The following is an 18,187-nucleotide window of genomic DNA, read 5'->3' on the forward strand; positions in this document are numbered from 1 at the left end:
CAGAACAAGAAGTCACACCGGGGCAGGCAAAAAGCCCAGCCTGTGCCGGAGCCTTCCATGAGCCAGAGAGCACTACAGCCTCCGCCGCCTGCTCTCCAAACAGCTCAGTGCCCAGAGACCGCACAGCAGCTATTGCCTGCACATGGGCAAATTAGTTCAGCTCCACGGGGAATCACAGCAGTTGAACCAGCTAATTGCAGGCACCATCCAGGCACGTTTTCCCCAGAGTTTGTAATGCACGCAGTGAATTCGGCTTCAAAGTAGGAACTAAACTGCTCTCTCCTCCTTTCGGACACGGTAGGCGCTTCTGCTAGAACTGGGCTCTCCAGCCCTGGCCCAGGTCACCGTGTCACCCTCCAAAGCACCGGGATGTTCCCAGACAAGGCAATAGCCTGGCAGAGCAGAAAATGGTTCTCTGCTCCCATTCACCGTCCCTGCACAAAGGGAGGATGTAGGGAGCAGGACGGGGCTGAGCAGCAATGAAAGGATGAGGATTGCTTAAACCAGCATTGCAACTTAGTATTGGTGGAGGTTAACTTCTTAAGAGCCCAGTGTAAACCCGCAAACACGCCCGTCTACAGCACAGCCCTGGCAAGAGCATGTGACAAATAATAGTTACAGATCTAAGATCTTCAGCTCAGCAGCGGTCCTCAGCAAGTGCAGCGAGTACTGTTATTAAACGGGCACTGCCAACCCATTTTGATATCAAAGACACACCATTTTTCTTCTTTAGATATGAATTAAAATCAATTTTGGGGATGCAAAAACCCCAAGCTGTTTTCTACACCCACACTTCTTCCCATTGCATGTGTGCAGGGGTTTATTGCTCCAGGGCTACTTGTTAGGAACAGACAATCGTGTTCCATTCAGCACTTGGCTGCTTAAGTTTGAGATGTGGACTTTTATTTATTTCCTTGGGTGCAGAGGGAAGGAGAGGCTTGAAGGGAAGGGAGGAATGAGGTACATTTTCTGAAAAAAAGAAAAAAAAAAAGATACATAAAGAAAGAATGTGGATTTTGCGATGAAGTAGGGGGGCTTAAACACATAGCTGCTCTGCCAATTTTGTCAGTATCCTCTGAAGGATGGAGATACAGCTCTTCCCTCTGCAGAGCAATCACTCTCATGCTGCCTGGCACACATTCAAGCCTGAAGTTTCAGACTGGTGCCCACTTCATCCCTCTGCCTCCATAAAACTGGAAGGAGTAATACAGAAAAGATGTGCTGTACTTGCTTTTCTGTCAACCTATTACAACAAAAGAGTGCAATTGCACGGCCAGAGCACTTGGCTGAGTTCAGAAGAGATGTTTCCTATTCCATTAAATGTTGTAAAATGAATCGTACACCTTTCCTCCACTGCCTGCTGCTCCTTGCTTCTCATTGCGTCCCTGCAGCATACGGACTTGAGATTCAAGTCTTGTTTTGCTTAGTGCTCTACAAAACCATTCTGACTTTGAAGACGACAGATGATTACAATATAGTCACTGCAGCAATTGGGGTAAAAGCAAAAATGCCTGCGTGGGCAGCTGACGAGTGGTAACTCTTTAAGCAGCTTTAACCCAGGTGCTTGTAACTGCTGCTCGTGCTTTTGTACAAAGGGTCTTACGCTCATCTATCATCCCGATGCTTTGGAAAGGGGAGCCCCTCCAGAGCAAGCGTCATTATTCATTTAAGTGACTCCTCTCCAAAGAGAAGGAACTTCACATGCCAATTTAATCCTCCGCAACTTTGCTAATAAAAAGAAATATGCTTACGTTGCTTTCATGTTGTTTTTGGGTTCCAATGGGATCTCTAAAACTTTGGTGTTGCCAATGATTTTTTCATAGCTGGTGGTGGTGACAGTTTTTCCTGTAATGCGGTGGACTTGATAGAAAGCGTGAGGTTTAAGTATCCGTTCGTCTGCTGTCCCAATGAAGATCTGAAGACCCAAGGGTTTGTTCTCCATGTAACCGTGAAGCTGGCAAGACATTAAAAATCTATTATCGCACACAGGACTAGCAATGCCTTCATGTCAGGAAACCAAACAAATCTACAGACATATATACAGATACGGAGATATACATAAACATAAAGATATGCATTGTACAGACTCTTTCCTACTCTCAGACAGACCTCCTCTTAAGAGTATTTGCTGGAGTCCCTGATACATAGGGAAGGGAGCTAATGGTTATGCAATTAATGGTTATAATACTAAATATACGAAGCAGAAAAAAAAGGATGCATCAAGAAGAAAAAATTCCAAACAAGCTCTCCACCAGAAATTTGTTGGTTGTCTCCAGAACAGATTGATAAATCCCCCCAAAAGATAAATTTTTGAGTACACTTGTTTAATTTGCAGAGACTGATTCCTAAATGAGGTTCAAAAGATTTTTCTCGGGGGGGTGGATAAAGCTGCAAAGCTGCGTAGACTCCCTGCTCCCGCAGCCTTGGGCAGTGACTCCTGCTTCCCATCAGCAGGAAACACAGCAAGGACAGAAGAAAGCCTCCCACTTGCATTCCTGCAGATATACGTGGTACTCCCTTGTGCACCTTCTCCAGACCTTATAAAAGCTAATGGAAGTTGCCCATTGACATAGGGGGCTTTGAATCAGGCCCTATGTGACGTCCAACCTGCAAACCCTAGTTTCTGTCCAGCCTAACGTTCAGTAAAATGACTTTGCCTCAGCTCAGCTTGTGATTCCTACTTTGACTGCAGTTAAATATAAGGGGGTTTTCCCCCTCAACAGGAAGTATCTAGCAAATGTGCCTGCAATTTTGAGAACTGAAATGTTAAACTACGTATAAACATTTCAGAAATTAATGATCTCTGCCACAGCCCTTTCTGTGGCCTTGGCATGTGCAGTCTTGCCCAGCTCACATCCGTTCCAAACCCAGCTGGAAGGACTGTCCTTCCAACCCCTCACTTTGCTCAGGTCACCCCAAGCTTCACGTGTCTCCAGCTTCCCCCGTGTTCCTCACACCAGACGTAAGCTGCCTGCCTTCATCTTCAAAGCTCTGCTCTTCTCTTTGCCCTCTCACCTCTCATTTTCTACTCAGTTATCAACATCTATTACCAAACTTCCCAAATCCAGCCTCACACACCAGCATCAGCGTAAACACTCCCAACATTGTTTTCTGCCCATCAGCCTCTTCCTACAGGGAGGATGTTCCCTTTAAATAGCTACATCTCCACCCTACAAATCTCCGTGTCTGCAGAATTCTTAAATAGTCTTAAAAGGAAATATGTTCTTCTTCTTCCGAAATCAATTCTGTGGACCGCTGTTGATTCACTGCTCTTTGAAACTCATCCTTCCCCCAGCCGTTGGTTCACCTTCAGCCTTTCCTCTTGCATTGCATTAAAATACTATCTGTACAGGTAGAGGTGGCATTTTTGGTCTGTGACTGTACAGTACCTGGCACAAGGAGGTCTTACTTGAGCTTAGAGACTGGGGCCTCTAGGGTTCAAGGACATAACCAGACTCTTCTGGACTAAATAACATTTTTATAAACATCATTTGCTGCAAGAGAAGCAAGAAAGCCAGAATGCCTCCATAGACCAGGAGACAAGGAAATTTCTCCTTCTTTATTAACATTCAAAATTACAAATCAAACCATTCTAAATTTCTCACATAACCAAAAATGAAAACCAGACATTTATCTACCGCATAGCCAGTGATCTAGCTGAAAGGGAACTTTATGGTCTGAGACATGCTAAATTTGTTTTCAATTATTCTGTCCACATACAAAACCTTGATGAAGCCATACAAAGCAAATAGTGCTGGAAGATCAGAGAAAAGGGAGATTAAGCTAATGGTATTCATGGCCAAACCTTTTTTTTTTTTTACTTTTTTCTTTTCACCAGTCAGCGGGAGGTATCTTTGCACAGAAGGATTAATTCCCCCCTGGAAGGGGGGACCACATGCAGCATCAATGCAGTCCTGGCAACCTTCCTTCAGTATGGCAAATGTAAAGCGACACTCACTCTTCTGAGCTATCATTACTCATCTAGCACATATTTGCAAGGCATACAAAGACAGGGTCTATGCCCCAGAGACCTTACAACCCAAGGGCCCGAATTTGCAGCCTCCACTTACATGAATAGCTCCATTGAAGTCAACGGGCCTTAAGTACGGGTTGTGCAAGAAAGAATTAGAGAATCCAGCCCAGCCGCAGCTCAGACACCTACGGTAACTCACTCACACAAGCGCTTCGGGAGACTGTGAGGAGGGAAAATTGGGTACGAGGCTTTGTGCAAACATGCCAGTTGGCTCTGGGAGCGAGGTGGAAGAGGAGCGGAGCTGGACTCCAAGAACAAGGGCTGGTACCGAAAAAGCAGTATTGCCAAGAACGCAATAAATACAACGGCAGCCATGGGGAGATTTAGAAATGTATAGAGTGCATAGAAGATTAAAGGCGACAGAAGTCAAAATTATAGATCTACTGGGAACAGGCATAAATGTAGGAATCACCTCCTGTTTACCCACGGAGGCCCATTAAGCGCAGGTCCTCCGGGAGCCGTACTGAAACTCATCCTCAGTATCATACTTTCAAAATCCAAGATTTCCTGGCCTTCAATGAAAAGCCATTGTATGACCAAAAGCCATCTTCTCTTTACAAAGGGAGAGGGAGGGGAAAAGAAGAGCAGTTTTTAAGTACTGAACACGTTTATTTTCATGCCTGACTGAGCAATTCTGTGTGGATCCAGCTAAGATGACAAGAGGATCCTTTGGACTGGAACAGTTATCACAGTGACAGCAAAGCAGCTTTCGCTCTACCCTCTCTCCAGGCAGAACTAAATCCCAGAGTTACAGGTGGGAGACTGGAACGGAGGAAAACAGATAATAAATCACAAAAGATGATTTGCCCCCAGTGAGCGCAGTCAGTAGCAGCTGTAACAGAACTGGCTATGCACAGTTTTTAATACTGGCCACCTTTAAAAGTAATTTTAAGTGGTGTTTCTGCTCATATATAGAATGAGTTCCCAAGGTAAAATTATTCATGGTCTTCTAATAATATGTATGTCTGTGGGTGTGTGTCTGTATAAGCATATACAGACTTGAAGAGGAGAGGAATTGATTGTCTGTTCATATGGCAATGTTTGTATCATCTGCTGGACGAGGGGGTATAAAACACACAGTAAAAGGCCTTCTGGTCCTCCAGCAGGACCAGATTTTAAATCAATTGTTTGATCAATGGAAGAAAGTAACATAATTATTTGCTAATTTATGACATTATGGCAATGCTTTGGGATGACATCACTGTAAAATCAAAATAGCCTTATAAAATGCAAATACAAAGAGAAAAGAATCTGTAAGAGTCAAGCATCCGGGTTTCGAAGGCTGTGTCTTTATCTTGAGTTAATTGTTTACATTTTAAAGGAAAATATAAGATCATTTACCATGAGCATTTCCATTTACCTTTCACTTGCTAAGAACCCATCAAGATGGCTTAGGAACAAAAAATGAAGATGGAGACAGCCCACAGAATTGCTCCAGCCACTCTAAAATCAGAGTTTTCAACTCTGCCACCAATTTACTACATAGCTTCAGTCATGTCATATAACCTCTCTGCTGATCTGTAACAGGGGAACAGTGATGCTAACTCTACTTTGCAGGGACAGAAATGAGTTAATATTTTGTGCTGCATTTTTATACAGAAAAATTCATTGCGAGCTAGAAGGAAAGAACACATCAAGGGTTTGTTTCAGATGTATCCCTCCTCAAAATTCCACTACAAGAGACTGTTAGTCTCAATAAACACTCACCTCCACTATGCTAGGAGCTGCTTTAGGATTTAAGCATAATGCTGATCTTTTTTTTGGCGGAGCAAAAGTGAACCTTAAAGAACCCTACAGAGAGGTGAAGACTTAAAACATTTTTTAAATAATAACTTTGAAATTCATTTTTTCCTCCCTTAGCAACAACCAAGCCACTCGAAAGCGTCACTTTTGCAGTCCTACCCTTCTGCTCATCAGGCGGGAAGGGAGAGGGCAGCTCGCCCGGCAGCCGCCCCAGGGGAGGGCGCAAAGCCCTCCAGAGACCAGAACAGAGGACCAGCCCCGCGCCAAGGTGTTCCCTTACTCTTCTTTCCGTGAAGAAAACTAAATCATCTGGATTTCAGTTTCAAGAGAGTGAGAATTGAGAGAGATTTATGAATACAGAACTCTGGGAGGAAATATTTTTGTGTATTATAAGGTGACCTATTCACAATAAAACTCCCCCAAACTGTATACAGATCGAGCTGGAAAAAACCCAACTCCTTTGAGTCACATTTGCCACACGGGGAAAGAGAAGCCAGACATGATGTGTACCTTTCCATACTCTATTTTGGGATTTTAAGATCCTATTTCTTTCAGTTGAAAGATTTTTCTTAAACTTTGCTTTTGCATAACTCTTATAATATTAACACAGCCAGACATGGGCTGGTCTGTGACCTGAGGAAATGCAAAGAACTTTGGCAGATAAACAAATAACATCATTCAGAAAACAAGGAGACTTTTCTTGTTTGGTTTGCTGCTACGATTTGGTTTCTAAACAAAATGGAAATGTGTGGCATGATTAAAATCATCAGCTCACCTCTGCATAAATAAAATTCATTCATTCTGCACTCCACCCGTGGATCGATACCAGTCAAATTTGGGAGAGGTGGGTATTTAAGTGCTATTTTCAGGAAGGCACGTGTGTAATTCTGCATGCTCATTAGCAGATGTGCCTTCAGCTGCTGGGTATCAGCAGCCCCGTTACCTGCCTGAACGCAATTCTGTGACCGTACCGGCAACCCCCAGAACACACATCAGCCATATGAAACAACACATTTTTCTCTTGCATTATTTCAAAACTCGGGTCTTCTTACAAACTGAGCCTCCAGCTCCAAATACACAAGCACTTAGAGAGGAGGTTTGAAATTCAAATCTAGATCAGTCCCTACCCCAGTGTTCAGACGAACCAAACCCTGCATCTGCGCAGTTCGATCTGGGATCAACATCGCCTCCGGCTGTGGGGATTTAAAAACACAGGTTCCCCTTTTCTGAGCATGGATAGCAAATCTCTTTGCACAAATGAAGCCCGCAACACTGCTTAGTTATGCTGTCTGGTAACTGAGTGATAAACTGACGGCAGAGTCAGAAGGAAAGGTGAATTCCTTAAAGATTCTGCAGGTGGTCACCTATAGATACAACATATGCATATACAGAGAGAATTTAGCCAAACCTTTGGAATTTAGATCTTTGAGTCTTGGACACGTTTACTGGCATTTATATATTATTATATTTTATATAGACTTATATTACTAGCAAGAGGAAGGAGGATTCCTGGGAGATAAGTACAATAACTTTTTTATTCTTAAATGGGGAAGCCAGGGCAGAGAGCTGCAGTGATTTTCTGGGTCCTGCAGGGGATGAGCAGCCAAAGTGCAGTGAGACCCCGAGGTCCCCGTCCCCATCCCCCTGTGCTCTGCCCTGCTGCAGGGGGCCCAACCTCGGTCTGCAAGCGGCACAAAAGACGCAGTAACACCGCTCACCGGCCGCAGCGCCTTGGTTTCCACTCATATTGCACGCTCCTGCCTTTGCCTTTTTCATTGAGGGTTTTCAGGGCCAAATTTTCTTGGGTATTTCTAGTTTGCGTGTTGCACATCTAAAAGTCTGCATGCAAACAGCAATGGCCTTTGCGAGACAAAAGCAGGAGCATCTGCAAATCTCACAGGCACCGTTGAAGAGCACCAGCGAGAATGTTGCCCTGTGTGATACAGATGCCGATTGCCTTAGAGTAGAAGGGAATAATTTGTTTCCCATTCACCCCAACAGAGCTTTGCTTGTCAGGAATTTAGGTCTTTCTCCCCCGGGAGGTATAAAGCTGCATCTTTAAAGCTGATTGCACACATCTTCCTGTCTAGACAACGCAAGCTACTGCCAGGAGGAAAGTATAAAATCGGGGAATGAATTCACTAGTCTTGGTGATTTTATTTGCTTGAAAGTAATCAGCTCTCTTGCTTGTTTTAGCTCACCGTAACATGAGGCTTAGTCCATTAACCGCTGCATATTACTCGCTATCTCCCCATGGAAGTCACTCCAGCTTCCCCCCGAACGGGGTGTGCATGTGTGTGGTCAGCTTTGAGAACAGCGCCGGGGTGATTCCGCTGGACCTTCTCCGGCCGGTAGTGAAAAGTGGGAAAACAGAGCTCGACTGGCAACATTTAATTAGAAGAAAATACAAAGCCGCGTGAGAAATCGCTTCCTCCTACTGCTTCCCTTTTCCTGCTGTACACAAGAAGATAAGAAAGCACCGAGTGGCTCGCCAGGACCAGCACGCGGTTGCAGCACTGGCTGCCCTGGGATGGAGCCCCAGCTCGCCCAGCGCCCACCTTCCTCTAGAAACAGCGAGCGGCTGCCCAGTTAAAGCTGTCTCTCAAAGCTTTTGACACCACAAACTACTCCCCTGTTCCGACTCCTCATCAGCCCCGAGGCTGTTTTCCGTGCCAGCAAGCGTTTTCGGACACTCCGCAGCAGACAAGAGGAAGATGTGCTTGTTGGAATAGCCCCGGCTTGGCACAGCGCTTCTGTCGCGCCTATTCAGCTCCCTTCCTGGGGGAAGCAACTTTGCATCTTAGATTTGATCGTTAATTCTCATCATTAATAGCCCTTGACTGCAACAATTTCAAGGCGTTTGGGGGGGAGGGGGTGTCTTTACTCAACAATACTCCTACCAAGATGGAAAATTTCACTGCATTGTCTCAGGGAGAGCGGCATATCAATAGCTGTCAGCAATTAAGACACAGACCTCATCCAGACACCGTATCGTGTAGCGGCTTGCCTGCCTGCTTCGCTTAGAGCTGACATTGAGCAACAAAGTTGAATCTTGTCACATGTTTTTGTTCAATTTAATGTACTTGGGACACAGCAAAAGAACGCAAACCAGAAGAAAATCTCTGCCTTGGTTCTTCTTGCTCCTTACCAAAGCAGTCTAAAAAGCCCTCCAAAGATGAGCCTTTCTGATTCTGCTAAATAAAGAGTTTTTATACTCAATTTTAAGTGTTTCTTATTTTGGTGACAATTTTGTCAAAATTCCAAGTACTGAATCACATTTGCTCTGCTGGTCCTTACGGTAAATGACAACCGGACTCCCAGTGTCTAACTGGGATTTCTGCTTTCACATGGGGTTAAAATACAGGTCTGGGACAGAGACTGCAGCTGTTGGGGGAGTTTGTTCTTGACCCTGACCTTACATTGTAAGCACTGTAAGCAAGTTGTTCCCTCTCTGTGCCTCAGTTTCCCTACCCCTATAAAGAGCTGATCCTGTTTTCAAGATGCTTTGACTATCTCGGCTGAAAGTTTACAAGAGGCACTGTGCATCTGACTACCGCACATGTACAGATGTGGGGATTTGGAGATCAGATTTTCATAGCTGGGTGAAAATATGATTTTTTTCCTACTAAGAAAACCAGCTGTGTAATTAAAGAGCTTCCATGCACATTCGTGATAAAAGGTTTAAACTTCCCCCAGCATGACAAAACTCCCTCTGCCACAAGTAAATCAGAGGGTGCAAATCTGCTGATTTTGGCAGAATCGCACTGGGGGAGTTCCTCGGCACAGGGCTCTGCCACCGGTTAGCGAAGTCGTTCCCTTGCCGGCTGTCAGAGGCACTGTGGGAACCCGCCTCAGCCCACCTGGAGCAGAACAGAGGGTGGGAAGCAAAGATGCTGTCTTATCACCTAACCTTGCAGCTTCCTCTGCCGCAGCCAGTTCACCCTGCCCGGCAGACAGGCGAGGCGGCGATGCTTCGGGTGCAGCCCCGGGAGCATCACGCTGTGCGATCGAGATGTGGCACGAAGCTTGAGAGCAACCGTGCTGAGAAGGGGGAAGATGGGACAGCGGTAGCAGCAACAGCATCTCGGAGTTACTCGGTTCAGCCTGAGATGACCGATTCGATTGCACTGAACCAAATCCCCAGAGCGGAGCCCTCTGCCAGGGCTTAGTGCCGGGCCTCCTGCGAGGCGGGTTTGGGGTCCAGGAACCGTGGCCTTCGCTCGGGCACTGGCTATTTGACTCAACGTCAGCCAAATTTTGGAAAGGAACTTGGCCAAAAAGCACTTTGGGGAAAAAAAAAAAAAAGAAAGAAAGGAAAACAAAAAAGAATAAATAAAAGCAAGCCCCAGGAGCCTCTCTCCTCCCCAATTTCTTTCTCATGCTGAAACCCACAACACGAGGCAAGCTCAGAGAGAGAATACCTCAGGTCTGCTGGAAACATCAGGGTTTCAACAGCTGTTTCAGAATGAAATAAAGACCCTAGAAAATTTTCACCAGTCCCTTTCCCCCCGAAGAGCCATTCGCCCAGCGAGCACGATGCTCCCCCCGGACACGGGAGACCCAGGTGCGAGTCTTCGCTTGGTGCAGGGCTCTTCCAATTCAATAGACATTGGTCTTGAGAGAGGAAGGGAGGGACTAGAGGCTTAGCTGGATGGTGAAGCCTGTGAACAGAGAGCTCAGATGTGAGTTTACAGGACACTATCCACCCTGCGTGAATGTCTCCCGCGGACACTTGAGCGCACCCTGAACAGGATGAGTTACGCAGACGTTCCTGCTGCGCTGGAAGCGTCCACATTCATGGCTAACAGGCACAAATTTGAACTCTGGTTTACTACGCTCCGACTCCCCCATGTACAGAGAGATCACACATGAAAGAGTAGCCTAGATCTTGCACCTGCCTAATCCAGGCATATTCCTAATCCCAGGAATAACCCAAACTGCCTGCATCTCACAGGCATCACACTCAAAGCGGTTGGTATACCCTCCTTCCCCTCACCTTTGCCAAAATTACTTTCTATCAAAAGCAATGTATTTTGAACTAGGCTCAAAAGTTTCAGTGACAATTTTTCATTCATCTCTAACTCAAAGCCGGTTGGCCCATGGGAAAATCCCGCTGCTCCCTCGAGGTACCTGGTTCACTGATCATCTGCCCTGCACCTCTGCACCCCAGCTGCATCCCAACTGTACCATGGAGCCATCCTGCCCGTCCTCTTAGGGGCGAGCTGCACTTGCTCAGCCATAACATCTGGGGACAGCATCCCTTTCACACAGGGGGATGCAGACTCAGTTTAAAGACTTTAAGCAACAAAGGATGCAACTTATCTCTGGTTAAATTCTCACAGTAGCTAATTATCCTCACTGTTATCCAGCAGTTCTCTTCTTGCATTAGTTAGAGGAAGCATACAGGTCAGCTCTTCCTCTACTCTTGGTTTATTACAGATCATATTTGATAATCCCTGGTTTTCAGTCCAGTCTTGCATCTAAACAAAAGTAAATTTCAAGCTCATTTGTGTTTTCCTACACTGCTTTTGATTTATCCAGCAATTTCATTTCCTCAGTGGCTTCACTGAGCTTTCAGATAGATCGATCTAAAGGTACAGCCACGCTACCGGTACGCTAGCAGTGCGGTGGGAGGGGTACTGACTGACCTGTCCTACATTTGATGGGATATTAGTTTTGAAAAGAATTTCCCAGATGTATCCAAAATCTGCATTTTCAGAATTGCACATCTTTCCCTGCAATAGTACATGTAACGACAGTAAATACATCTGCGACCCAACGGCTCAAAGCTCAAGAGGCACCTACAATCATCACAGTTGTGCAAACGAGCCCAGCAGTCCTGCAGGTAAATTGGGCATGAAACATGCAGCTTGTCATATGCTGCTCTGGAGTTGGGGGCAGATATCCCTGCAAGAGCCAAAAGCTGCCGAGAGCCTGTGTGAGGCTCCTGCTTGCAAGAAAAGGGAAGTGGAGACCACAATAATGGTACAGAGATGTTGCACAGCCTGAGCCCAGCACAGCCACGGAAGTGCAAACATGCAGGGCTTCATCCCGCACCTCCAACTTCCTCTTCCCCAAACAGGGGGAGTTGAAAAGACAGGCAGAGAAGGACAAACTCAACTCCTCCGACGTGCCCTCAACAGTAAATCTTCCCGGGCAGGCTGGTTTGGGTTCCAGGAGCAGGAGCACGTCTCCAACCTAGCCCTACTTGTGAGAGCGTGAACCATGGTATCAAGCTGTGATTTGGTTTTGAGTTTCCATCAAAGGTTCTGGTTTCACTAATACACTAATACACAAAGGAATTAGTTGAATGTTGGAAGTCACATACAGTTAAAAGTCAGGGCCCCATGGGAAGCCTCAGCTAGAAAACAATGTCTCCTTTGACTTAGAAACCACAAGAAAACACATACGGCAAAGTTCAAATATAAAAGTGGAACATACATTTGTTATTGCAAAGCAGCTCCTGTGTGCTCCATTAACAACTACCATTCCAGCTTCGTTTTAAGAAAAAAAAAAAAAAAAAGGCAGTGAAAGTCACCCAAATTTTAAAAGTTAAAACCCAGGGGAAAGCTGGGTCAGCTGTGCTGAGCAGGAGCCCCTCTCCATACAGCTTTCCCGCATTACAGAAGAGAAGTGAGGAGGAGACCAGCACATGTGGGCATGCAGTATGGGCTGTGATGGGTTGGGGGTACCGGGGTACCCTGCTGACCTCCCTGGTGATTTTAGGATAGCGGCAGCAGGCAGGGACTGAAGTCTCAGCCCCCTTGAGACATCTTCCCCTTCTGCTGCAGGCAGAGATGGGGAAGGAGGAATCCCTGATGCTCTGACTTGAAGGAACTATTCCCTCCTCCCTCCCAGCCCTGATACCCATTTTAACCCACCGCCTCCGACTAAATGAAGACCCCAGAACTCAGCAGCAGCCGAGGCAGGTCACGGGGATGTTGCCTGCAGGGGACCATGGCTGTGGTGGGGACAGAGAGCTGCCACCCATCAGTGCGCGGTGGCTGGGGAGCCTGTGCGAGCCGCGGGCTGAGCCCCACGGGCAAGGAGGACCTGAGCGCCGGGCTCCCGCTGCCCGGGGCCGTGCCCAAACCACCGAGCTGGTACCTAAAGGCGGGAGGCAGCGGCCCCACCAGCCACTCAGGCTGCTCTCCACAAAGGTCCCCAACAATGCTTGCCCCGGACACCGGCTCAGCGCCCTTCTGCCCGAGCATCCAAAACCTCCAGCTGCAGGACTGGGCAAACTTTCTGGCTGAAGAGTGAGTTTTTCCCCACCCCGACTCGGGGACCACTGATGCACGGTGTGCTCTGGGCAAGGTGCTGCCTTGGAAAAGCGGGGCCCGAGTGACCAAGGTCACTCAGCTGCTTTCGAACACTGCAGCCTGGGGTTGTGCTGAACGGATTCGATTATCTGACACAAGCAGTGGAAAAAAGCAGGTTTGGTGATGAAGAACTGAGTTAATAATGCAGTAGAAGTGAGAGAAACAGAGACATGCAAAGGAATTACTAATTACTTATAGGTTGGTTTTCACTCATAAGTATTTGAGCCTTTTGTAAAGATAAATTAGAGAAGCTATACATCAGGGGAAGGATTTGCTAAGATGGCAATAAAACAACAACAACAACAAGCAAACACAAAATGCCAGTTATGCACACTCCTTTGAGAAAATGACTACAATTTACTGTGCTGAAAAGCCATGTAAAAAAACAAGTTCCCTGAGGATTGTTTACAGCAAGGTAAGTCCAAACCGCACAGATGCTTGGGGAAGAAAAATAGAAATAACAAGGAAAAAAAAAAGGAAAAGGCTTATATTTACTCTTTGACCCCAAGACTTAGCTGAGTTCTCGTAAACAGATTTTTAACAAAATAATACACCTGAGCCTCTCTACAGTCCATGGCAGATGCACATCTGAAATTGATGCCCTGTGTCACTGCTCTCAATTATGAGAGATGAATGCAGCAGTAAATCACCCATTTATCTTGCACTGATTACCTCCAAGGGCCCCAGAGGACTTCAGAATGTGGGAAGATTATAATGTGAAATGGGTTTGTCTCATTTATACCCATGGGCTGCGACATGTGTAAACGCAACCACTTCTAATGAAATAAGTACAGATCAGCTATCCGGAGTATGTGGAAAACGTTTACGTAAATCAACTGCTCACTTTCCCTAAAAGCTTTTCCTCTCCGTTCCACTTCCCTTGAGGGAAGGACAAGGATTCTACTTAGAACTCCCTGAAATATCAAACAAGCGTGTGAAACATCATTTCCACCTTGAAAAAAAAAACTGGCTTCATGCAAAGCAGCAGGACAAAACCAGAACCGCTAAGTTTAATGAATATCTTCAAAATAATATTTTTATGGCTTTTAAGGAACCACAGACTCTGCTTGACCATGGTGTGAAGCTCATCCAGACCCAACCTTTGCTACTGAAAAGGTCTTTCCTTCTCATCACTGCCTTAAACAGTTCAAAGACAGGAGAACTTTTGCTGAAGAACTGCAAATGTCTCACCCCTGAAACAGAGAGGTTCTTATCACCACATTTTCCTGTGGACAGTAGAAGGCAGACACCTATGCCAGCATCCAGTATCACTCAAGTGCTACCACATGCTCTGTTTCCCCTTGACAACAGGATAACAAGCAAAGCCAACAACCCAAAAAATTGAATTTCCTCTAAGAGGTGGGAGTTCCTAGAAGGATTATTGAAAACAACACTGGGAGAAGTCCCAAGGAATCATCTAGTTCATCTCTCCTATCCCAAAGCAGAACTCAAATACACCCACGTCCTTCTTAACAGATGTTTGCCTAAAAGCATGCAAAGGAGATTTTTACCCCTCTGGGCAGGGCTTGCTGCCATGGGGTGAACTTGGAGAGAGCTAGGTTTGTGTTTGGATTGTCACCTCTACTCCAATCTTATCCATAAGCTCTTTGCATGGGAGCAGTCGCTGCCTTTCCTAAGGGATAGCCTCTTCCAAAGCCTTGACTGGAGCAGCTGGGTACAAACAAGCAGCCGTCCCTCAACATCAGTGAAAAAAAGTTGGAAAGGAGGAAAACGATCATGCCTACCCCTCCTCTGCAGTCTCAGTGACTGGATGGACCTGCGAGATGGTGGGTGCCTGCAAACCAGCTTTGTCCTTGCTACGCAGGATTTCCTCGCTGTTCTCAGTGACTTAACATCTAGGGGGTACTCACACTGGCATTCAACATACACCCCTAAAACAGAAGCCCAAGTTTCTCTATAGTTAATAGCAAGCTGTACTTTCCTCCCAAGAGTGACTCAGAGCACCTAAACTGGGAGCCTACCCTTCTCCATGTGACTCTAGATGGTCTCTGAAGTTAGGTGGTGTGAACACTACACGAGATGGATGGCTTGCCTCCTCCTCCCATAGACAGACGAAATAAATGCCCTCTTCGGCATGGCCCATCTGGCCAGAGGTTTTGATTAACCAGACTCTTCTCCTGCCACACTTGGAGTGCACAACTGGTGCAGAGCCTTGTGCACAAACTCTCGGGGCTAGACACGTGAAGAAGAGGAAGCAGCATCAGAAAGATAAACCACAAGATAAGGCCTGGAGGATATGAGATCTGCTGGTCTGTAGCTTCAGAGCACCCAAAAGAAGAAACTTGCATGCAAAACGGAGTTTTCAAAAAATAAATATTGCAGGCCAACATCACGCTGCAAAAACTAGCCAGCATCTCTTCCTCCAGAAGGTTCAGCTGATAATTAGTCATGTGGAAGGTTAATTTAATGGGAAATTAGAAAATTCAGAAAAAAAATTTAAACTCCATTACGTTTTAGAAAAGGTAGTCAAAATAGTGGAATAGCAGTCTATTGAAAGTGGCTGTAAAATGCATGGGACACGAACGGGACATTCATCCTCAGCAGAAATCCCACCACTTTGGTGGGCGGCTGCCACTCAGGGCAAGCTTGGCTTCTCAGTGTTTAAGTCTAACAGTGTGAGAGGCAGCACTGGATTAAAAAAATTGCTGTGGAGAGGTCCTAGTGCTCCAGAAAATTCCCAAGGGTGGCGTGTTCCAGTCTGTCATCCGAAAAGTGCTGTGTGCCCCAGCGCCAGGTCTGCAGCCTGCAGGGCACCCCAGCCCTGTCACCCCTGGGCCAACACTGCCATTCCTGCTCCGGGGCCAAACACAGATAGCACTTGGTGAAAACTAATTTAATTTCCTTACAACCAGCTGCCTTTAACTCCTGCCAACTTTCCTCAGCACAGCATCTACCTTTTAAAAAGCTCTCCTGTTTCATTTTCTCCGTTTCTGTACCGTTTGCATCTGACAAGAACACGAAAGTTAAAATTCACTGAGGGGGAAAAAGAAAAAAAAAAAACCAAAACAACCTTGAAGCCAAATAAATGTCATAAATGAAAGCTTTGGATTTTACTAGCCTTCCCCGAGTTTCAGATGTCATAAACCATACAGGTGCAACTATCTCATTGCTCTGTACCCATATGAACCTTGTTATGTTAAAGAGAACACAAATCCAACAAACACTTCCAGGTTTATCATAAACCTTCATAAAGAAACTGTCCATGTTTTCCCCATCTGCAGGCACAGCTGTGCAAAGGCACATCTGCTTGGGAAACTAACATGGATCTTTGAATTTATAGTTTAAGATCCTTAAGCTTGATGGCAAATGATGATAAAACTAGGAATATCAGTTCCTGTCTCCAACAGAAAATATAAATCCCTCTTTGACTGATATTGATTACAGGAAGGAAACAAAGCACTTCTATTTCCCCATGTGATGAGAAACTCCTTCGTTGCAATAAACATCCGGTTGATAGGAATACCTTGGGAAGGTAAATGATACTATATTTGTAAGCAAACTGAGAAAAGAGCAAGTGCTGATTGGCCGTATAGTTCATACATCCATGTAGCTTCAAACACACCACAGCGGGCTATGAGGTTGTCAGATCCATAAACTAAAGAGATTGCACATGTTAAAGTATGTCAAATATGATTGCCATTTATTATTATCCTGCAGCCTTTACTCAAATATCCAGTCCGTACATGTAAGGTCCAGCTCAACCACAGTAAACAAATTCATTGATTCAATAATTTAGGGCTTGATTTTAAAAGGGGCCGAGCCTGCGGGGGAATATCTAACATATGTTTGAAGTTAAGCACAAGCCAACCCAGTGAAATTAGTGGTATCGATCACACGCTTAAAATTAAGCATAAACTTCAGTATTTTCCTGGTCCGTGCTCGCCATAACAAGTCCCGAGTGTAAGAGGAACACCTGCAGGATGGACCCCAACTTTGCCTCACGAAAGTTGTCGCTGTGGGTGCTCTGTGCAGTTGCTGTACCTCATTACCAGCAACATGGCCCAAGCACCTCACGACACCGACCAAACGCCTGGCTGAGACGAGGGGGAAACGAGTGAGAAGACTGATGCGGCCCCAAATAGCTCCAGTGCAGCTACTCAGCCGTCATTTTACCTTACCCTTTGAAAAGTAAAGGAAAAGCCCCTCACCCTTCACAACAGAATAATGGTTCAGCTCATCCACCCCTCCGGCCAGCAAAGGGCCAAATTTTGCTACCTCCACCACTGGCGGCTCGGATCCTGTTCACTGGTTTCAGCAAGGTGACTTCCCTTCTCACAAACGTAGCTAGGACCAGCGCTGGACTCTTTAGGGCAATATAAATGATATCTCAAAAGAGATGTAAAATTATGTTTCTGTAGTGACATCGGCCCAAATCACAAGGGAGCTCCTGCCTAAACTCATTCACCCTTTCTCTACAGCATTACAAATCCCACTGTATTTACAGCTTTATAGAGGCCAAACTTTTTCTTGAAATTATCCTCTTTGCTATGTAATTATCTTGCCCTGCTGCCTCCTTATCACACGACTACAGCCGCCAGTACAGGTTTCCCTGTGGTGGTGCCCACCCAGGACAACAGAAGGCAGCGGTACCACAGATGACAAGCAGAACTGCAGGCGAGGCGGGACACGGCGTCAGCAGGTTACATATAAACCAGGCACTAGGTTGAAACAGATGTACTGAGTGCCTGAATTACACACGGCTGAAACTCTCTGACCTAAACTTAAATGGGCTTAAAATTAGAAGTTCTACCAGGTAGCCGGAGGACAGAAAAAAAAAAAAAAAAAAAACAAACACAAACCAAAACAAAAAAAAAGAATAAAGGAAAAAGGAAAAAGCAAATGCATGAAAGACATTCCTAACAAAAGGCAGCTGTTAACTCCGGGGAAACTCCAGTTTAACTTCCACACCTTCCTAATCCAACTCCCATCGAGGTTAATGAAGGTTGCTGTGCCTTTCTTTAAACCTCAAGTGAACGCGTAGGGGTCACGTACAGTCTGGCTGTATGGACGGGAGAGCAACTGAGGTTGGATACAGCCAGAAACACAGACAGCAACTCTGCCGCATGGA

At 45.8% G+C, this 18,187-nt stretch overlaps 1 protein-coding gene across 1 annotated transcript in view; it reads right to left on the minus strand.

Moving 5' to 3' along the window:
* Positions 1-18,187, minus strand: part of NFATC2 (nuclear factor of activated T cells 2) — a gene marked incomplete at both ends in the record, with an annotated part of 88,658 nt that overhangs the window by 58,491 nt on the left and 11,980 nt on the right. The window contains one exon of the mRNA XM_082491128.1: positions 1,752-1,954. Coding sequence (XP_082347254.1) covers positions 1,752-1,954 — 203 coding nt within the window. The remainder of the gene's footprint in view (positions 1-1,751; positions 1,955-18,187) is intronic.

Source organism: Vanellus vanellus (genome assembly GCF_965231255.1).
Source record: "Vanellus vanellus genome assembly, chromosome: 15".
Taxonomy (NCBI): domain Eukaryota; kingdom Metazoa; phylum Chordata; class Aves; order Charadriiformes; family Charadriidae; genus Vanellus; species Vanellus vanellus.